Raw genomic sequence first — 21,079 nt, forward strand, 5'->3', positions numbered from 1 at the left:
GTGTGCATGGATGTAGTTCTACAAAACCGCAATAAAGAACTGGCTGTCGCGAAGCCTCAGACAAAGTCAGAACTCGCATGAAGTATTTGCAGCACTTACACACTAAAAGATTTATTTAAGGTCTTACAGATACAAAATAGCTTTTATTTTTTTCTCTTAGAATAGTTTCTTTTTTTAAGATTTTCTTTTATCTTGCGTGAGGCAACAAACAATATTCAGAGACACAAAACAATCCAAATGGCACAAAGGATGTTAGTCGTGTGAGGAGAGGAAATTAAATGTCAGTCTTCACACTGCATTACAACACTTTTAGAGCATTCAGATGCTTTCAAATACATGTAGACGTAAATATGCATTTTAAATTTAGCTTATTCCTTGAGGCAAAAGTCAATTCATTTCAACAGCTACAACACTTTCAGATTGGATTTCAACAGGTAACAATCAGATTTAAAACTGAAAACCACTTTCAATTAGCCACATGATCCAGGCTTAATTTTCATTACTTCTTTCTCCTGAAGGTCCCTGGACACACCCGTGTCAACTATCGAAACAGATTAACTCCTTGCTAAAATCTTCAGTCTCTGTGACTCCTATTAATGCTGTCGTTTGTCAGTAGACAGAAAGAGAAAGGTAGGTTACAAGTCAAGCGCGTGGGTCAAGTCGTTGGGGTCCGTTCATCAGAGCCCTGCTCGATACTGGTTTCACTGGGGCAGAGCTTTGAGAATGGCATTCACCTCCTCAGCAACTGCAGTCAGTGCAAACTCAAACTGGTCCTGGAAAAGAGAAAAGGCCAATTTTCCATTGGTACTCCCCGAAGTTAAAGGAACTTAGCGTAAAGTAGAAAATACTGGAAGCTAAGAAATGCTCAAGTCTGTCTGCAAAAGTATTGTACTCTTATATGCATTTAATGTAAGACTGAAAGACATATCACAACACAAAGACTAGTAGCAAAACATCCCATCAAAAGTTTTTGCAACAATAACTGCCCACATTTGAATGAAGTGTGTGGTTAAAACTAGTCCACCAATCAGAGAAAGAACAAAGACATATTTGGACCTAATTGTTCAATTAGAATCAAAATGATTTGATGTGACTAACTGATATTACCTTGCCTGATATTACCTTTTATAGAGCTATGATTTTGCTCTATAAAAACCAAGTTAAAATATTAAAACTCCTTCCAACACTAGTTTCAATTAATGTTGGAAACCAGAATAAAACTGAAACCAATTAAAACTAGAAACCAGTTTAAAATAACCATAAACCTAAATCTAGTTTAAAGTCATGAAGCAGTCTAAAACCAGCTAAAAACTAAACAAAGTCAAAGCTATGCCATAAACCAGTCTAAAACCAGTTAAAATAATGTAGTCACCAAATTCAGATAAAGCTTTTTTTAAACTAGTTTAAGACAGATTTTGTCTTTATTTCTTATTATTCTTCAGAAAAACAAAAAATGAACCGCAAGTAAATGAAAAGAGAGAAGAGAAACTCACCTTGGTGCGGACCATCCCAGGCCTCTGATCTCGGACATGCTCCAGTGTAGCAGCGATGTCTATCTCTTTCACGCCTGCAAAAAGAGATAGACTGGTTAAACTTTTATTACAAGATTGTTTTTTGTAAGGACTGAGGAAAAGGGCAGACAGACTTTACATACTCTAGAATTATATTACTACAGATGCTGTTGACAGTGATCTGATGGCTTTAAACTACAATGTCCTGAAGATGGAATACAAAAAGAAAATCTTAGATACTACAACCCAGCAGTTCTAGATCCCCAAGAATTCTAGATAATAATACCACAAGTGTTCATCTGTGAAGGCTCTCAGTCCTCCAGGTCATCGTAGTCTAAGGAGCTTGGAAAGAAAAGTGTCTGGACTTCTTTAAGTTTTCTTGAACTTAAAGAAAACTTAATAAAGCCTCTCATCCGAGAAACTTCTTTAGTTCTAAGCGCAATTGGTGGACAGTCCCGGATTTTAAGCCCCCCTACTGATCCTCTACCTAATCACATGAGCCAAGGTGTGAAAATGGGTGTGGGTTCCAATCAGCCAAGGTTTCGGGTGAACCCATAGTAAAACCTAGCCCAACCCTATCGTGATTTATTGAGGTCAAATGGCCCAGGATGTGAGTGGGCGTTAAGGCGTCTGGGAAGGGATCTCATACCTGAATTTTAGATAGCAGACAGTTGGTGTCGTAAAGCCCCGCTCTCTGTTCAAAGATGGTCATTCACAGTGGACATAGATGGCTTATATATAAGTGTTCCAGATAGGGGAGCCCAAGAGTTCTTAGACTATAAATGTGGACAACCCAGTAAAAGACAGAGTTCTCCAATTAGAGATTATGAACTGTATTAAAAATGATCAAGGGGAGTTTAAGTTTTGCGCTAATTTGGTTTGCATTCGTTTGTCTACACTCGTGGAACGGCTTAATTTCCTTTTCTTTCAAAAAGGATGGTCAGTGTATACTCTGCTCAAGGAGATAACAAAGGAATCATCTTTCTTTGGGTCACTTACCTCAGTTAGGCCCCAGTTGCACAGGCCTAGAGATCAATTTATGACTCCCTGAAAACCACTGGTTGGTAGGGGAAAATGTATATTCCCTTTCTTGCTGGAGAGTGGTTGTTGGAGGCAGTTGCCAGGTGAAATCACTCTGCAACACAACCCTCTTTGAGACTGATTTAATTATAAGCAGACTGCTGGGGGGCAAAGTGAAAGTTTTGCCTTTTCACACGTTTTAACTCCAGTGATAAGGCACGACTACTTTAAAGGCAAACAAACATGTTTCCAGTTTGTGTCTCACTTATTCTTTTGTAAGAAAGACTTTAACAAACTACAGGGGACTGCTACAGTCTACTAGTGATCCCTGCAAAGCAAATGCAAGGAGTGTTTTATTCCAGCAACCAGTCTCTAGCACTTCATGACTGTAGCTTTAGAAAATCTATGGGAAAATTTTGTAACATCAACGAAAAAGATTTACTGCTTACAGACAATGACTATGCAGAGAGCCATAGGAAATTTTTTTAGACTAGATCACCAAACCTTTGCAGCAGTTTTATCACATTTGATTGGTAATTCTGCAAATGCAGTTTTTATGTTGTAGTGGTCATTGACATAAACAGCTCTCTCTCCATTTGTATAGATCAGGGCTTTAAAATAACTGCCTGGACGTGTTACACACTACATTCTCATGGAACAAAAACCCACGTGCAGTCATAAATATAAGTGTTTACCTTTAGCCATGCGATTCAGAACCATATCAATCAGTATGTAAGTCCCGGTCCGTCCTGTACCATCACTGTAAGCAAAGAAGAACAAAGGTAAATATTAGACACCACAAAATAAATATGAGAATTTCTGCAATTTACTCAGATAACATCAAACAAAACATCAAACTAGCACCATTCTAGCTTACTGACTACTGTCTACTTAATTAAAGACTAACTACAGATGATAATAAACTCTTTAAAAAGTACTAAAACTAATTGTTTATACTACAGAAGTTCCATGAAAGTTGGTCAAGTGTATACATATGTCACACCGTTTGTGGTATTCAGGGGCAGATTTTAGCAAATATTTACATATCTTGGCATTTGTGTAGTACCTGCAGTGCACGATGATGGGGCAGGATCGTCCTCTGTAGCACTTATTCACCTTCCTGAGGAGAGAGATCATATAGGGAAGTGGGGAAGGAAAGGTTAATAGGATGTAGCAAATGGCCTTTGGTACATGGGGTGCAGGTGGTTATGATTGTATTATTAAGCTCTGCACTTTATAAGGTAAAAATGATAAATTTTGCTTGAGAGCAGTAATAAAGATCATAACAGGATTTGGAGAATACAGGACCACATTATTATCTGAATACTGGAGTTAGCAGCACAGGTGTTTTGAATGAGCTGGTTCATGGGCCATACTTATTTTAATTCTAATATCTCACAAATAATCGAGTACGCTGTTTGGCAAAGGATTTCCAGGAGGTTTGTGCATCAATTTTGGGAGTTGTTTTTTTTTTTTGTATTTCATTATTTTGCTTCTTGCTAATTAAGTTACTTAGCATTGGATGATAATTTAGAACTCTGACCTAACCACAAATTAGGAATCTGTGCATAGCCATAATTTACCTATCACTGTACAAACAAAAATGTTGTCCTTTTTCATGTGTTTAAAAATGTTTTATAGACAGATATTTTTTAAATACAAGCTTTTGTAGGTTAAGAAAGAAATAGATAAATGTTGAAGATGGATAGAGAGAGACAGAGATAAGAAGTGGGTTTTCTGCGATGGACCTCCTGCTGCAGCCACATCAGTCAATGATCATTTTTGTGACTATGCAACTGGACCCAGACTACTAGCTGCAAACCACAAGAATGACACAGACAGATGTGTTCAAAATTAAACCAGGGGCCCGCTGACCTCCATCGCACAGGGTGGGAGGAGAGGAGGGAGTGAGGCGGATGGCTGAAAGACTGAGATGGGGGAATCTATAGTGTTTATTTATCAGGTAACGTCTTTAAGTTACCTTATTGTTAGTTTGCATGACTTTGTTCCTTCTGGGTCAGAGGGAGGATAGCTGGGTGCTTCTTTTGAAGGAAGATTTTGTCATCTTTTCTTATTTTCTAGACTCCTCCAAAGCATCAAGTATTACTTGATATGCATGCTTGATTTGCTGCTTGTGTGAGCTCTTGCTGTTTTACATTATATAGAAGTCATCATCATGGATAAGCTGGTGAAGTCAATTGGCAAGCTAGCCAACTAGCACTTTGACCAACATGACATCAGCTAGCGGTTAGTGGATTACTGTTATGAAGCCTTGAGTTCTTGGTGTTTTGAAATCAAATAATAACCATAATTTAGAAATTGACTTCATGTATCGTCATGGACAAATTGCTTCTTACAAAACATGGCACCTAGGTGACAAACCACACATGATGGCTAGTGGAGCCCTTGTTATAAGTTAATCAAGTACGTGCTAATGTTCTCAGTGGTTCTACAGCAGCACTGCTTTTGGCCCTTATGTGGACTTTGTTTTTGAGTCTATGTAGTGAAGGTAGCCTATAGTTAGTTCACATTCGTTAAGCTATTATCAGCTAGTGTTGGTCAGGAACACATCCTTTGGACTGTTGGAGTACTTCACATAGAAATCAATCGACAAGCTGTTAGAGGCAATGTGAGACTCAAGGAAACTCAAATTTTAAAGTTTATTTTAATCTCTTCAGACACTGGCAATAAAAAGCAATTTAAAGTAACATATGTAATTATGTTATGTAAAGCACTTTTAATTTACAGTTGAATGAAAAGAAAGCTTTCACAGGACTCTGCAGTCCTGTTAAAATCTAAGTACACCCCATGATTCAGTAGTTAGTAGAACCACCTTCAGCAGCAATACCTTCAAGTAATTATTTTCTGTATGACTTTATCAGGATTCTCATTGTTGTGGAGGAATTCTGGCCCACTCGTCTTTACAACATTGCTTTGGTTTATTGAGGTTCCTGCACAGCTCTCTTACGGTCCCATCAGAGCATTGCAGTCAGGTTGAGATCTGGACCATTGCATCACCTTAATTCTTTTTCAGCCATTCTGTTATAGATTTGCTGCTGAGTTGGTATCATTGTCCTGCTGCATGACCCAGTTTGGGCCAAGCTTTATCTGTCAGAGCTGACTCTAGAATACTTTGGTATAGACAGAAATTCATTGTCGACTCAATGACTGTAAGCTGCTCAGCTCCTGTGGCTGCAAAACAAGTCCAAATCATCTCCCCTCCTCCACTGTGTGGTATTTGTGCAGATGTGCTGGTTTTGGTTATTGCCAAGCATCTCTACTTTGGTCTCGTCTGTCCAAGGGACATTGTTTCAGAAGTGTTGTGCTTTGTTCAGATTCCCCTTTGCAAACCTAAACTGCGCTGCCATGTTCTTTTCAAATAAAATAGGCTTTCTCTAGGCAATCTTTCCAAACAAGCTATACTTGTTTAGTCATTTTCTAATTGCAGTGTCATGAACTTTAACATGCTAATTGAGGCCTGTAGAGCCTAAGGTGTAGTTCTTGGGTTTTTTGCAGTTTCTCTGAGCATTGCACAGCATTGACCTTGGGGTGAATTTACTGGGACGTCCACACCTGGGAGGAACACTGTTGCATTGTGTTAACACACAACTAAATGCTACAGATAAACTGCCAAAATTTCTGATTTTATAGAGGTGCTTACACTCACTAATGATCAGTTAATCATGGGCATCTGATTAGTGACACCTCACTGCTACTTATGTTGTTAATTCCAATGGAAGCAGTCAGGGTGTACTAGTTTCTCACAGAACTATACAGTGTCCTTTCAAAGCTTTCTTCTTCACAAGACCATAAATAAGAAAGTCAATCCACCAATGGGATTTAACTCTCTCAGTTTGGCATTTAACTGCAGTACCTGCGGAAGTCCAGCAGGGGGCGTGTGGAGGTAGGGATGCCCTGAGCTGGCCAGCTGAGGAAGTGAAACTGAGTGAGCGTCCGGGTCTCTTGCGTCTGCACGTTCTTTAGGTAGAAACTTCGAACCAGGAAGTCGTTACACCAGATGTGCTCCGACACCAGGTTCACCTGGACGAACACACAATAAGAATAAAATCACCCCTGCTGCTGCTGCACACGCACACAGACTCACACCTTCTCACACCTTCTCACGCACTCATCACCTCATAGATATGGTAGAGGGACGAGCCTTCATCAGGCCAGTAGCGGTCACACTGTTTCTCTCCATCCTCCACCAGAGCTGTCATCATCACGATCACAGTGCATCCATTCTCCCACACCATCTAACACAAAGTACACAGGTGCTGATTAACATACACATTTAAAACCGATCTGATACAAATTATTCACATATGTCTGCACACTGTTCTGATCAGCAGCTAAACTGACCTGCCAGAAGTCAGAGATGGTGTGAGACAGAGGGCCCTGGGTGGCAATGTAGGCCGGCATACGGGGATCGTGCTCGATCTGTAGAAGAGGACAGAAATGAACGGGGGGTCAAGAGTGTGGACAGACACATCTACTGGATGGACTACATTTTTCTGGGAGACTTATTTTGTTGTTTTTGCTTCATTGACCAGGACCAGACCATTGGGAGAGTCTTTGATCTACAAATGATATTTGGACAATTCCATAATAGTCTGCAAGACCAAAGCTGGCCAGAAGGCCTTAATTTTTCTCTAACAGGACAACATTTTGATTTGCTTAGGTGAAAGTGGAGGGTCAGACTTACTATAGTGCTGGCATTGATGTAGTCTGACCGCGAAGGGTTGATCTCTGCCTTCAGCTTCACCCTTGCGTGGTCATCTAAAGGACAACAGTCACAGAAATAAGTATTCAAAACGTATTTATCTTAAATTTGTGTGTGACTTCAGAGGTCAGACAGGTTGCAATAGCCAGAATAAACTGGTAAAATTCAGATTTGTCAACATTTTATTGAAGTTTTGTGCATGTTCTAACTGTTTCACTTTGAGTAGTCAATTTTTTGAACTGCATTTTCCTTTCGATGGGCAATTATACTAAAAATTCCCTGTAAAAAGTTACCCTGCTCCCTCATATTCTCCATTCATAAGCTCCTCAAAATACTTCTTTCATCTTTTCAATGTGTTCTATGCATTCGTTAGCACATTTCTCTTTCTTTCTTAATTACCCTAATCTGCTCCACATCCTTGAAACTCTTCTTCTTTTTACTTTGTGTTTGCTACAGCTCTGTATACCTAGTCTCCAAGTATGCCTGTCTAATTTTTATAGATTTTCCTGACTTTCTCTTTGCTATCCTGTTCCCTTGAAGTTTTAGTTTAAGTAAATAAGTAAACAATCTAAGCTAAAAAAAAAAAAAAAGTAAAACCATTACTAATTCAAGCCTAGAATGAGAAACCAGAAATCAACACAGATGCATCTTGATGCATTCTCAATCATCCAGGAAAGTAAATCTCCAAAAAGTTGATTCTGTTCATCTGGACGTTTTGTGGGAGAAATGTTTCGTCACTCATCAAAGTGACTGCAGGTGTCTCCAATCTTATAAACAGTACATTTGCATAATGACTGAAACCAGCCCACTGAAGGAACAATGGGCTGGGAGGTCAGTTCCTTAATCTTAATTATGCAAATTCTCATGACCATTGACCAACAATCACTGACCAAAACACCGGGTCTCTGTGGCTTTTAAACCCCAAAACACGCTACGCCAAAAACTGTTCCACCCCAAGGATCGGGTCCCCTAACACAGAGTAACATAGTGTACGCTGTTAAGTGCCAGGAGGATTGCCAGGATTTATACATCGGGGAAACCAAACAACCTCTGGCGAAGCGGATGGCACAACACAGAAGAGCTACCTCGTCAGGCCAGGACTCTGCAGTCTATTCACACCTACAGGCCAGTGGACACTCTTTCAAGGTTGAGGATGTACACATCTTGGACAGGGAGGAACGCTGGTTTGAGCGCGGAGTCAAGGAGGCCATTTATGTGAAAAGGGAAAGACCATCTCTGAATCGAGGAGGGGGCCTAAGGGTACATCTTTCGCCATCTTACAATGCTGTGATTGCAGCCATTCCCCAACTCTCTGTAAATGGTACTCATGGCCATTGATCAGTGGGTTTTGGTCAGTGGTTGTTGATCAATGGTCATGAGAATTTGCATAATTAAGATTAAGGAACTGACCTCCCGGCCCATTGTTCCTTCAGTGGGCTGGTTTCAGTCATTATGCAAATGTACTGTTTATAAGATTGGGGAAACCTGCAGTCAGCTGAGACTGAAGAAGTCACTTTGATGAGTGACGAAACGTTTCTCCCACAAAACGCTACGTCCAGATGAACAGAATCAACTTTTTGGAGAACACAGATACACTTAAAATCTTGATATAATTCAATATTAAGCAGCCTCAAACTCTCAGGGTGTTTCAGACAGCTTTTTTGCCCCGTGTTTTAACAGAGCAACTTTTACAGGATACTTAATGCTGATGGGAGTGAAGTTGCTGAGGAACTCACAGGGCACCGAGTCAGGACAGCGATTCTTCTTCACGTTGGTGTCGCTCTGAGCCACGGAGACAGCGCTGGGTTCGGCCTGGTACGAACACAGAGCCTCCCACTCCTTCAGCAGCCTGTCCTTGTTCCTTAAGTGGTCCTCCATGTAAGCCTTTAGGAGTATAGGACATTCAGTCCTATCTTTCCATTATATGAAGAACCATGTATGTGTTGTCTAGACCTTTTAACAAACTGACCCAAAGTTTAGGATTTTAAAAATAATAAAGCAAATTAAAACTAAAATTATCCCAGTTTTAGAGTAAGCATCTAACACTTTAGATGTGCCCAAACTCATGTGCAGTTTAACTCTGGGAAAAATCTTACCAATGCCAGTATATAAAAGCCTTAAACCTGCATTCTTTCTAATGGCCAGCAGGGGGCGCTTGAAGAAGTCCGACTGTATAGAAATCTATTTGAAAATCAGCCTACTTCTCACGTTATTAATGACCTCAGTCAACACTTGTCTAATGTGTTTATGGGCTCAACTGCTATTTTAAGTTTTCTTTAATATAACAATGTTAATTTTGTAAATCAATTTCCATTTTAGAGTAAAATAGAGAATAACGTAGAGTATCCTTCATCCTGTAGCTACCTGGTGATCCTACAACTGAGACAAATGGCGTCAAAAAAATGAAGAGCCAGCAAAATATTTACACACAAGTCCTGTCGTTATGAGTATTTGGCGACTGTTTATAAATGTTTTTAACATCAAAATGAGCAGTGAGGCAAAGATACTCTTTAAGTAAATTTGACTTTATCTAATTTTTCAATTTTTCATAAATCTTCTTGTGAACCTTTTGACTGATCCCTTTCTAAGGTTTTACCTATTAAATTTGGCTTCCTCACTTCCTCACAGCACTTACGTGTCATCGAGTACTAACCAGTATCATGTGACCAGTAGAGATGTCCATGTTGGCCTGAGCTGGCTCCTCACACCAGGAGGGCGTGCTGCTATGGGAGCTGGGGCTTGGCTGGGCGCCGTCGCTGAACTGGGACGAAACGCTGCTCACCCTCGAGTCTGTACCTCCGCCTCCCACTGCACCTCCCGCAACACTTCCTCCACCTCCTCCTCCACTTCCTCCACTTGCTCCTCCCACAGCACCTAGGGCGGCAGCTTCAAGGCGTCCAAAGGCACCTTTGGAGGCCATATGCTGGCGACACAGGTCCTGGTGAGCCAGTTATGCATGCACTGTTACACTGCACTCCTCTCACTGTGTTGTGCCTCTTAAGTGTTTATATAAATTTGTATTTGTATAAAGCATCTGAATGGACTATTTTGTCACTAAAAAAGGTGATTGGAGGCAGCTGAGAGAGTTGGGGAAAGCCTCATTTTACATTAAAGCAAGTTACATTAAAGTCAGTTCATACATTGGGAATAAAAAGCAGAACCTGGACATTCGCTTCTCACATCTACAGGGAGTGCAGAATTATTAGGCAAATGAGTATTTTGTCCACATCATCCTCTTCATGCATGTTGTCTTACTCCAAGCTGTATAGGCTTGAAAGCCTACTACCAATTAAGCATATTAGGTGATGTGCATCTCTGTAATGAGAAGGGGTGTGGTCTAATGACATCAACACCCTATATCAGGTGTGCATAATTATTAGGCAACGTCCTTTCCTTTGGCATAATGGGTCAAAAGAAGGACTTGACAGGCTCAGAAAAGTCAAAAACAGTGAGATATCTTGCAGAGGGATGCAGCAGTCTCAAAATTGCAAAGCTTCTGAAGCGTGATCATCGAACAATCAAGCGTTTCATTCAAAATAGTCAACAGGGTCGCAAGAAGCGTGTGGAAAAACCAAGGCGCCAAATAACTGCCCATGAACTGAGAAAAGTCAAGCGTGCAGCTGCCAAGATGCCACTTGCCACCAGTTTGACCATATTTCAGAGCTGCAACATCACTGGAGTGCCCAAAAGCACAAGGTGTGCAATACTCAGAGACATGGCCAAGGTAAGAAAGGCTGAAAGACGACCACCACTGAACAAGACACACAAGCTGAAACGTCAAGACTGGGCCAAGAAATATCTCAAGACTGGTTTTTCTAAGGTTTTATGGACTGATGAAATGAGAGTGAGTCTTGATGGGCCAGATGGATGGGCCCGTGGCTGGATTGGTAAAGGGCAGAGAGCTCCAGTCCGACTCAGACGCCAGCAAGGTGGAGGTGGAGTACTGGTTTGGGCTGGTATCATCAAAGATGAGCTTGTGGGGCCTTTTCGGGTTGAGGATGGAGTCAAGCTCAACTCCCAGTCCTACTGCCAGTTTCTGGAAGACACCTTCTTCAAGCAGTGGTACAAGAAGAAGTCTGCATCCTTCAAGAAAAACATGATTTTCATGCAGGACAATGCTCCATCACACGCGTCCAAGTACTCCACAGCGTGGCTGGCAAGAAAGGGTATAAAAGAAGAAAAACTAATGACATGGCCTCCTTGTTCACCTGATCTGAACCCCATTGAGAACCTGTGGTCCATCATCAAATGTGAGATTTACAAGGAGGGAAAACAGTACACCTCTCTGAACAGTGTCTGGGAGGCTGTGGTTGCTGCTGCACGCAATGTTGATGGTGAACAGATCAAAACACTGACAGAATCCATGGATGGCAGGCTTTTGAGTGTCCTTGCAAAGAAAGGTGGCTATATTGGTCGCTGATTTGTTTTTGTTTTGTTTTTGAATGTCAGAAATGTATATTTGTGAATGTGGAGATGTTATATTGGTTTCACTGGTAAAAATAAATAATTGAAATGGGTATATATTTGTTTTTTGTTAAGTTGCCTAATAATTATGCACAGTAAGAGTCACCTGCACACACAGATATCCCCCTAAAATAGCTAAAACTAAAAACAAACTAAAAACTACCAAAAACATTCAGCTTTGATATTAATGAGTTTTTTGGGTTCACTGAGAACATGGTTGTTGTTCAATAATAACATTATTCCTCAAAAATACAACTTGCCTAATAATTCTGCAATTCTGCACAATTCTGCAGTCAATAAAATGGAAATATGATGTACAGGGACATCATATTTCCATTTTATTGACTTTAGCGGACTGTTAGAATTTTTATTGCCTATACTGGTTATAACCTTTTGTTATTGCCTATTAATCTTTCCATCTTGGCCATTTATCCAAATATTTCAACGTCCATCTGCTAGCACTATTACTTTCAACTATCAGTTAATTAAAATTTCAACCACATGGTGCCAATGCAGTAACATTCATTGAAATTTCATTTCTGTACACCTGCTGTATCCTGAGGTACGCCCTCACCTGGTACTCCTGGTGGCTGAAGCTGCCTCCTTCTGGTCCCAGACCCAGCTTCTTTGCCGCCAGTCGGTGTGCATGGTGGCGCAGGCAGGTGATGGTCATGGCCGCCACCAGGATGCCGCCGATGCAGGCCATGGCCACCAGCATTGCAAACACCCAGCGGGAGCGGGGCTGGACTCTGGTCGCCAAGGGCAAAGACTTCCCATTATTCTTCTGTAACAAGTGGGCAGAAAAAAGCCTAAATTCAGCTTCCTTTTTGTTAGCCTCTGACCACTCGTATCAGCAACAGTGAATACCTACAGAACTGATTTTAAGATGAACGTAGATAAATGTGTAAATGCACTCACCTCTCCAACACCGCTCTGCAGCACCTTCAAGCCCGTCTCAGACTCCAGGAAGTTCTTTTCTGCAACTGATTCAACCAGCCAATCAACAATAAACCAAAGTTTAAAGATGCTCCCTCATCAGCTGGCTTTATAAACCTCTGTTAGTGTAAATGATGGAGAAACCAGATGATAATATGTTTTGGATAATAGCAGGAAAAAGTACTTTACACCTGTGATGTTTGTGACACAAAACCGCCTTTGCATCTTTCCTACTTTTTAAGCTTCCTTTCGTCCAGTTTTGTTCTCTTCTTAGTTTCTTTACATTTAAAACCTTTTCATATGTTTTCTTGCATTCTTTCCTCTGTCAGTCCTTCTTTGTTTCACTGTCCTGAACACACTATACAGTTCCTACCTTCCTATTTTTTCTTCCTTTGCTATTTTTTTCTTTTTCAATTAGTTTATTCTTCCTTACCATCCTTCCTTTTCATATTCCTCATCGCTTCCTTCCTTCAGTTTCTTTTCTTTTCCTTCACTTCTGCTTTTATTTTTTCCTTCGTTTGTCTTTCCTTACTCACTTTGTTTTTTGTTCCTTCACCTTTTCTATCCTTCTTTCTTCCTTCCTACCATCCATCTTTCCTACCTCCCTCCTTCCTTAGTTTCTTTCTTTCTTCCTTCCTTTCATCCTACCTTACTTAGTTCCTCAGTTTCATCCCTTATTCCTTCTGTCCTTCCGTTGTCTTCTTCCTTTTGTTCTTTTTCCCTTCCTCCTTGCTTCCAACATTTCTTCTTTCTTATCTTTTCTTCCTTCCCTTCCTTCTTCCTTCCTTCTTGCCATCCATCTTTCCTACCTCCCTCCCCTCCTCAGTTTCTTCCTTCCTTTCATCCTACCTTACTTAGTCCCTTAATTTCATCCCTTATTCCTTCTGTCCTTCCATTTTGTTCCCCCCTTCCTTCTTTCAATTCAATTCAATTCAATTCAATTTTATTTATATAGCGCCAAATCACAACATAAGTCGCCTCAAGGCGAAGACCAGGAAAGACTTCTTTCCTGGTCTTCTCCTCTGTGACTGCTTTGATTGAACACACAGCACTGAAATAACTGAAGCGTTGCAGCGGGCAGCACTAAAAAGTGAACAGGTGGCGTACCAGCTTTGTTGGCCACGTCTGCGGCTGTCAGGTTCTTGGCGTTGGGTCTGATCCTGAAGGTGATTGCAGGTCCGACCACACTGCAGAGAGGCAGAGAATGCCCAGCAGGTGAGTTTTACACTGAATTAAAACACCAGCTGAACATAAGTTACCTAATCTAATAGTTTGTGCAACAGGAGAACAAAGAGCACTTTTACTTTTTACAGACACTTTGCAGAAATCTCCTCAGGTCAGTTCTTCTCTAAACGAGTCTCATTTTCTTCTAAGAAGCGAAAATCTGCAACAGCGTCCTCAATATTTTCATGTTTAATTTAATTTAAGTAAAAATGAATGTTTACTCATTCTAAAGCAGCAACCTGCTCTAATATTTACTTTATCCAGATACATGGAAACGATTTTAATATAATAAGGACTCTTTGAGATGTTTCTTTGGGATGAACTCAGTATTTTACTTTCAATTTCATTAAAATTACTTCTCCTGTATCTGAGGTACAGCGGCGTATTTTTGTGCATATTAATTTTTTTATTGCATTTATTACTTCTTCAATTGAATTGGTTTTTTTTCTGTTGTTCATTGAAATGTCCTGAATAAACTGTAACTGCTACTATTTTATTAAATCTTGTGAAGACATGGCGTTTATGCCGATGTTAATAAAGAAATCCGCTTGGATAAGAAGGAGATTTCTGCAGGCCGGAACTTTCTGCAGGGTCAGGAAGAAGGAGGAGCAGGTCAAAGAATCACTTCCACGAGCAGAAAGTCAGTGCAGCTCGCCGTCCAGCTTCACCAGGTCTGGGGAACCTCATGAACCAAAGAGCGAGGATCCAGAGGCTGAAGCCAGAAAGGACGTCGCCTTTTCTTTTAGATTTTTCGTTCTTATTTTTTGTGCGGGTTGAGGAGCAGCGACGTCCTCGCTCCTACCTGATTCTGATGAAGGAGTTGGTGGAGAGGCCGATCCTCTCCGACAGCAGCTCCAGCAGTCGCACCCCGTCGTTCAGACTGAGGGGGCTGACAAAACACACACATTTAAACACACACATGAACAGACACTCTCTCACACATACACACAGCAGCGTTCAAAGATTTAAAGAAGACCTTTGACCTCTGAATCTGAGTCCATCTGACAGTCACTTTATCAGCTTCTGCTTTCTTCCTCTTCGTTTGCTCCCTCCTTCCTTCCTGTCTTTAGGTGTCTTTCCTTCTTTTAATTTCAATATCTCAGTTTCTTTCCTTTCTTCATTCTTTTTAATTTTCTTACCTCCTTCCTTTTTATTTCTTCACTTATTTTATTAAGCCTTCCTTACTTCTTTCTAGTCTTCTTCCCTATAGTTTTTTTCCTTGTTGTTTATTCAACACAGTTTTCTCTGTTAATCCTTTTGGTTTAATTTCTCTGGACATACATTCCCCCTTTCCTCGTTTTCCTTTTTCCATTTTTTAATACCCCTGTTTCTTTCTTTTCTTCCATTTTCCTTCTGTCAGTTCTTTTACATCCTTCCATTTTCACACTGCTCTGTGTTTACTTATTTCCTTCCTTGATTTTTTCATTTCCTTTATTTCTCTCCTTGTATGTTCAAGTGTTTCCTTCCTGCCTTTTCTTCTTTTAGTCATCAGTTCCTTCTTTGCTTCTTTCTCACAGCACAGAGCAGTTTAATCACTTAAGGACAAGGTCACAGATAATAGCCTTCAACACAACTTTGCTATATATTAGATTATGGTTTTTGTGAACTGTCCACTACATTTCACAGGAGCAAATAATAACCTTCTTTGGTCACATTACATGAAATTTTAGACTAATGGATGGACAGCCCTGTTATCTGTCCAGGATGTATCCTGCCTCTGGCCCTAACGACTAGGACTGGCTGAAGCACCACTGCAAGCCTGAAATGGATAAGCAGACAGATGGGTGGAAAGACAGACTGATGGATTGCAAGACTGGTGGTGAATGGATGAAAGGCAGATGGATGGACAGATATCTTTTATTCATTTCCTTCTTTGCTTTCTTCGGTCATTTTCCTTTCTTTCCTTTTTTCCTTCATTCTTGTTTATTTTCTTCCTTTTCTAAATTTCATCACTCCAGTTTCTTCATTTCGCTCCTTCTTTCATTCCTTTCCACTTCTTCTTTTCATTTCTTTTCTGTTCTACTGTTTCTTTCTTTCTTTCTTTGTTCAGTTATCTTTCATTATTTCTTTCCAGTCTTCTTTCCTTTAGTTCCTTCCTTTTATTTCAACACCCGTGTCTCTATCCTTTTCTTCCATTTTTCAGTGTTTGTCCTTCAGCATTAGTTGTCCTGCTGCGTCCACATTAGTGAGCAGCATGTGGACTCCTTTCACCACAAACATGAAAGCAACACATAACGAGATGTCTGTCCACTCACACCTTCGGGCGTCCTGATTGGCCAGACACTCAGGAAGCATACCTCTGATTGGTGACGATGTAGCCAAATTCGTCCACCTGACCTACTGGATCCTTCTTCCCCAGTTTGTCCTGATTGACTGTTGTGGTGGGTGTTGCCTCTTTCTGGACTCCCTCTGGTGTCGGAGGCTTGGCGTTGGAGGGTGGAGCCTCCTGGGCAGACATTTTATAGGCCATTGAGCCCTCTGAGACCTGATAGAAGAAGATAAATGAACACATTTGATTGGAAATAGATAATGAAGGAGTATTTTTGCTTATTTACTTGTTGATTTATGAGATTTATAAACAAATTAATTTAGCTTGAAATTATTGCCTTAGATTAATTTTTCTCTAAATGCAGGCAACGTTTTGAGCCCCTGAACAAGAAGAGATTAGCTCTGATGTGACAACCAGAGACTGTGAAGCACTGACAGGCAAAATGTACACGACTGTGTTTTTGCTGTATTCTGATATGTTTTTGTTTTTTTTAATAAACAGATAAACCATCACATCGTTTATGGTGGGAAGCAACGTATTTACCTTCTTTCCTGTAGCAGCATTGTTCCCGTATTTATCTGAAGAATAAACAAAAATAAAACATGCTGAAGAGACTTTTTTTTCAACGCTTTAAATGCAAATGGTGGACAGGTTTGTTTATCTGATTGGATCTTTACTTTATTGGAGGTACACATTTCAAATGTGTCCTTCAAAGATCAGCATATCTGTTGCTGTTGTTGCCTGTCTGCAGCTTTAAAGAAGGCAGTGAAGTTTGTGATGTTAGTGAAGTGAAAAGATCGACCTTTGGATTCCTTTTGGGCGTAGGAGCTCTCCAGCTGCAGCTGCTTCAGAGCGGCGGGCAGATCTTCTTTCTGTTCGGGGGACAAGTCCTTCATGTCGAGACCGTAGTGATCGAGCAGCAGAGCCAGTCTCTGCAGTGAACGCTCTACGAATACAGCACAGAGCACTTTAACCACTGAAAGACACATCTACAGATAACAGCCTTCAACACAGCTTTACTACTGTGGATTTTTTTAATTAGGTGAACTATCAGTTTTTTCCTCTGCTACATTTCACAAGAGCAAAGTTTTGCCTTTCTTTGGTTACATTATAATAAATGTAAGTTAGATAATGGATAGCCCCGAGACAGTCACGTGATCTGTGCAGGATGTATCCTGCCTCTCGCCCAATAACGACTGAGACAGGCTCTGAACTGAATAAAGAGTTGGAGGGATGGAACAGGAGTATGGACAGCCCAATGGATGGATGAAAAATGAAAAAAATTGTAAAAATTTACAAACATTTCCCTGAAAAAGGGAAAAAAAAGAGTAAAAAGTGAGCAGAAAGACACACACACACACACACACACACACACACACACACACACACACACACACACACACACACACACACACACACACACAATATTTTAAAAAGGAATACACAAAAAATAAACACGATGGACAAAAGAAATAATGACTTGTCTTCTTTTCTCGCCTCGCTCACCATCCAGTTCTGACAGGGCATCGTACTCATCCTGTGCCTTCTTCTCTGCTGGGTCCTGCTGTGCAACCTGGGAAACGTAGTCCTCACCATAGTCCAGAGGGAAGTCCAGCTCCGGGAAAAAGGAGGAAGAAGATGAGGAGGACAGTGAGGATGGGAGGCCAGCTGCTGCTGCTACTGCTCCTCTGTGGCGGGGAAGAGACTGAACAGGTGAGGAAGAGGAAGAAGAAGAGGAGGAAGGAGAAGTGAGGTAAAAGGACACTAGATCCTGGAGGAGCTGCCGGTCTCGGTCCAGAGGACTTCCTCGAGATCTGGAGCGATAGGAGGAGGGATGGAGCGGGAGGGCCGGGTTATCATCCAGAGAGTTGAGGGAGCGCTCCTCCTCCTCCTGGTAGCCGTACTGCTGCTGCAACAACACACACACACACACAACAGACATGTGCTGCTTTGGCCACTAGGGGGCAGAGAAACACAAAAGTAGAATAACAATGTATTGCTTTCAGAGATGTTCTGGTTTAAACGTGTCTGGCACATTGGGGATTTCTCCCTGCATAATAAAATATTGCCGCAGGGTTTCAGTAAACTATTTTGAAGTGTTTGTCTGAACATTCCTCCCACCTTGTGGTAGGTGTATGGGTCCAGCAGGGGTGTCTGCATGTGGACAGAAGACCGGGAGGGGTTGAGGACCATGTAGTCCACATACTGCTGCATCATCTTGGGGTCAGCTTGATCTTCAGGACCCTGATCCCTCTGTGGACTGGGGCCCAGCAACCTGGAGGACCTAAGAAATAAAACAGCTCAGTCTTGTCTAAGATGCTACCCTCCCATTTTTAATGATAGTAAAGCTCTTCTTACAGTTTGGGTGACTTCTCATTAAGTTTAGAGTGGGTTTCAACGGTGGGAACTTGGCTCAGCTCTCGGCTGATGATTGCCTGGGTCATGTCGTCCTTCCAGTTAAGACCTGTGCAGCCACATGTAGAAATATCACCAAGCAATGAGGGAGCAAGAATTGCTAAAAGAACAAAATGAAACCATTAAAGAACAAAAAGTGATGACACAAAATGTCCAGAAGGTGACTAGAAGATGCAGAATTACTAAAAAGAACCAAAGGATAATCACAGCATAATACAAAATGAAGGCAAAAGGCAAAAATGATGACAAAAAAGATCAAACATCCACTTGCAGATGCCAAATTAATACAGATAGAGAAAAAATGTGTAAAAATGACATAAAATGACTACAACATGACCACAAAAGATACTAAACCACCAGAAAAACAATCTGTAAATATAAAGAGTGACAAGATGAGGAAGGGCAAAATTAGCACAAAGCACCAAAAAAAGCCCCAAATAACTTTAAAAATGGCAAAGCTACATGAAATGGACAAAAAAGGACTACAAAAAGAAAAAAAAGACCACTTAATGACAAAAAGTGATGACTTTAAGACAAAAATAACCAGAACCGATGGCCACAGAAAGCAAAATACAAGAAATAAATCCCAATTAACAGACGATTTTTTTAGACCAATGGCAATACTGATATGTGGTGATTGTTAAAAACAATCCAATATATCGACAGATATTTTCCTTCTTTCAAACACATAAACAGAGTTCCCTAACATTTGTTATGCATAGTTATTTATTTACTTATTTATGCGAGACTCTGTGATGTTAACGGGGTATTTGCAGCTATGGTGAACAAAATGAGCATTTATTGGCTGTTACAAATGTAGACGTGGATATTTGCAAATACCCAAAATATAGCTCAATTATAACAAATAAAAAAAACTAATACTGAGCCAAAAAATTGTTACACATGCAATGATCACGAAGACATAAAAGAGGAAACCATATTCCCCCCTCTGTTTTAGTGCACATGAGCTGAATTAAAAGTGTGCCGCTGTATTCAGAGACTCACCCTGAACCATCAGGTCTTTGAGGACTTCCTGCAGTTTGTGCAGGACGGGTACAGACACCTGATACTGGACGGGTTCCTGATGAGGAGCCTGGCACTGTCCAAACAAACCATCTGCACAGAAAGAAATTCTACTGTTGCCAAACATGACAGCAACCACAAAACTCCACATATCAACACACCATAAAAAATGTTTGTGCATTTTTAAAGCAGGAGCCATAAGGAGGTTTGTTTGTCTGTCAGCAAAGATCTACTAAACTGAACTTACTGAAGAGGCAGGGCAATGGAAGAACCCATGAAAAATGAAACCAGCAGTTCTTCAATGTCCGCGTCAGCATGGCTCCAAAAGTCAGTCAATCCCCATAGACTCAATAAATTAATTCAATTCAGCTTTATTTATATACCACCAAATCAGGACAACAGTCTCCTCTATGTTCTTTGGCTTGTAAGGCAAAGACCCTACAATGACACAGATGTAAACCCAGCAATCAGTTGCCCCCTATGAGCAAGCACTTGGTGACAATGGGAAGGGAAAACTCCCGTAAAAAGGAACAGCCAAAAGTAGCTTTACAGCATGGATTACTGTGAGAGCCAATGTTGGCCGTTTTGCCCAAATATGTTCACTTCTAGCCCTAAAAACCCCTACCATGGTGACTAATATAAAGGTGAAGTTTTGTGGGCTCCTTCCCGTCACATAGTCCAGTTTGGTACCCATGGACCAGAGGACTGACCTGCTGACCATTAAAAAGAATGTAGGTTTAACCCTTGTGTGGTGTTCGTATTTTTGTTACTCAGCCAGTGTTCATGGGTCTGGTGGACCCGCTAGAGTTTTGGCTTTCCAAATTAACACTATCAAACAATTTTATGTTAAATTACTCAACAGATGTTTACTTCATCCCAATTACAAGACATATGAACAGCAAACATGGTTAATTTTTTCCCTTTACCTTTGTTAGATCACATTCATGAATTAATGTGCTTCTCGTTTTTCTTTTATATAAAATGTTATAAATAAATCAGTTATAATCAAGTGGAGTGAGTGGAAAGACACAACACATTTACACGTGAAAAAATAATTAATTGTTTAATTTTTCTTTTGAAAAAAACTGAACACGGGTCTCACAGACCCGAACACCATACAAGGGTTAGGGTACTTCAGCATTGCTTGTCCGTTCACACCCAGAAGCTACATCGGGTTAAACATTCTTTCAATAAAACAGCATTTTGCAATTTTCTCACTTCAGATTTCTTAGCTTGTGTTTTTCTCAGCTGGGTTTGTTTTGAGCCCTCAGGGCCACCGTACTTTGCAGTTTAAATGCTGTTTTCTTTCCTTGTAGAAGAAGAATGAGAAGAACAAAAACAAGCAACTGCTCTGAGTTTACCAGGACAGCAGCAGGAACGTACTGTATGAGTGCTCATCAATAATGTACACTACACATGCTGTATGTAATGCATGTAAACACGAACACAGCACGTGCACACACACGTGTACACACAAACACACACTTGGCTTCA

At 40.7% G+C, this 21,079-nt stretch overlaps 1 protein-coding gene across 1 annotated transcript in view; it reads right to left on the bottom strand.

Moving 5' to 3' along the window:
• Positions 1 to 119: 119 nt before the first annotated feature.
• The window catches only part of ptprnb (protein tyrosine phosphatase receptor type Nb), a 42,052-nt gene continuing 21,092 nt past the window's right edge, over positions 120 to 21,079 (bottom strand). The window contains exons 3-23 of the mRNA XM_013912269.1: positions 19,568 to 19,678; positions 18,506 to 18,611; positions 18,269 to 18,431; positions 17,654 to 18,056; positions 16,950 to 17,093; positions 16,691 to 16,725; positions 16,176 to 16,363; positions 14,681 to 14,767; positions 13,762 to 13,841; positions 12,637 to 12,701; positions 12,293 to 12,502; positions 9,908 to 10,192; positions 8,991 to 9,138; positions 7,237 to 7,310; positions 6,894 to 6,971; positions 6,668 to 6,787; positions 6,406 to 6,572; positions 3,598 to 3,651; positions 3,227 to 3,291; positions 1,494 to 1,567; positions 120 to 773 (exon numbers count right to left, since the gene is read on the bottom strand). Coding sequence (XP_013767723.1) covers positions 702 to 773; positions 1,494 to 1,567; positions 3,227 to 3,291; positions 3,598 to 3,651; positions 6,406 to 6,572; positions 6,668 to 6,787; positions 6,894 to 6,971; positions 7,237 to 7,310; positions 8,991 to 9,138; positions 9,908 to 10,192; positions 12,293 to 12,502; positions 12,637 to 12,701; positions 13,762 to 13,841; positions 14,681 to 14,767; positions 16,176 to 16,363; positions 16,691 to 16,725; positions 16,950 to 17,093; positions 17,654 to 18,056; positions 18,269 to 18,431; positions 18,506 to 18,611; positions 19,568 to 19,678 — 2,729 coding nt within the window. The 3' untranslated portion in view covers positions 120 to 701. The remainder of the gene's footprint in view (positions 774 to 1,493; positions 1,568 to 3,226; positions 3,292 to 3,597; positions 3,652 to 6,405; positions 6,573 to 6,667; positions 6,788 to 6,893; positions 6,972 to 7,236; positions 7,311 to 8,990; positions 9,139 to 9,907; positions 10,193 to 12,292; positions 12,503 to 12,636; positions 12,702 to 13,761; positions 13,842 to 14,680; positions 14,768 to 16,175; positions 16,364 to 16,690; positions 16,726 to 16,949; positions 17,094 to 17,653; positions 18,057 to 18,268; positions 18,432 to 18,505; positions 18,612 to 19,567; positions 19,679 to 21,079) is intronic.

The sequence above is a fragment of the Pundamilia nyererei genome, unplaced genomic scaffold (assembly GCF_000239375.1).
Source record: "Pundamilia nyererei isolate P.nyererei 1_Seehausen unplaced genomic scaffold, PunNye1.0 scaffold00085, whole genome shotgun sequence".
NCBI lineage: Eukaryota > Metazoa > Chordata > Actinopteri > Cichliformes > Cichlidae > Pundamilia > Pundamilia nyererei.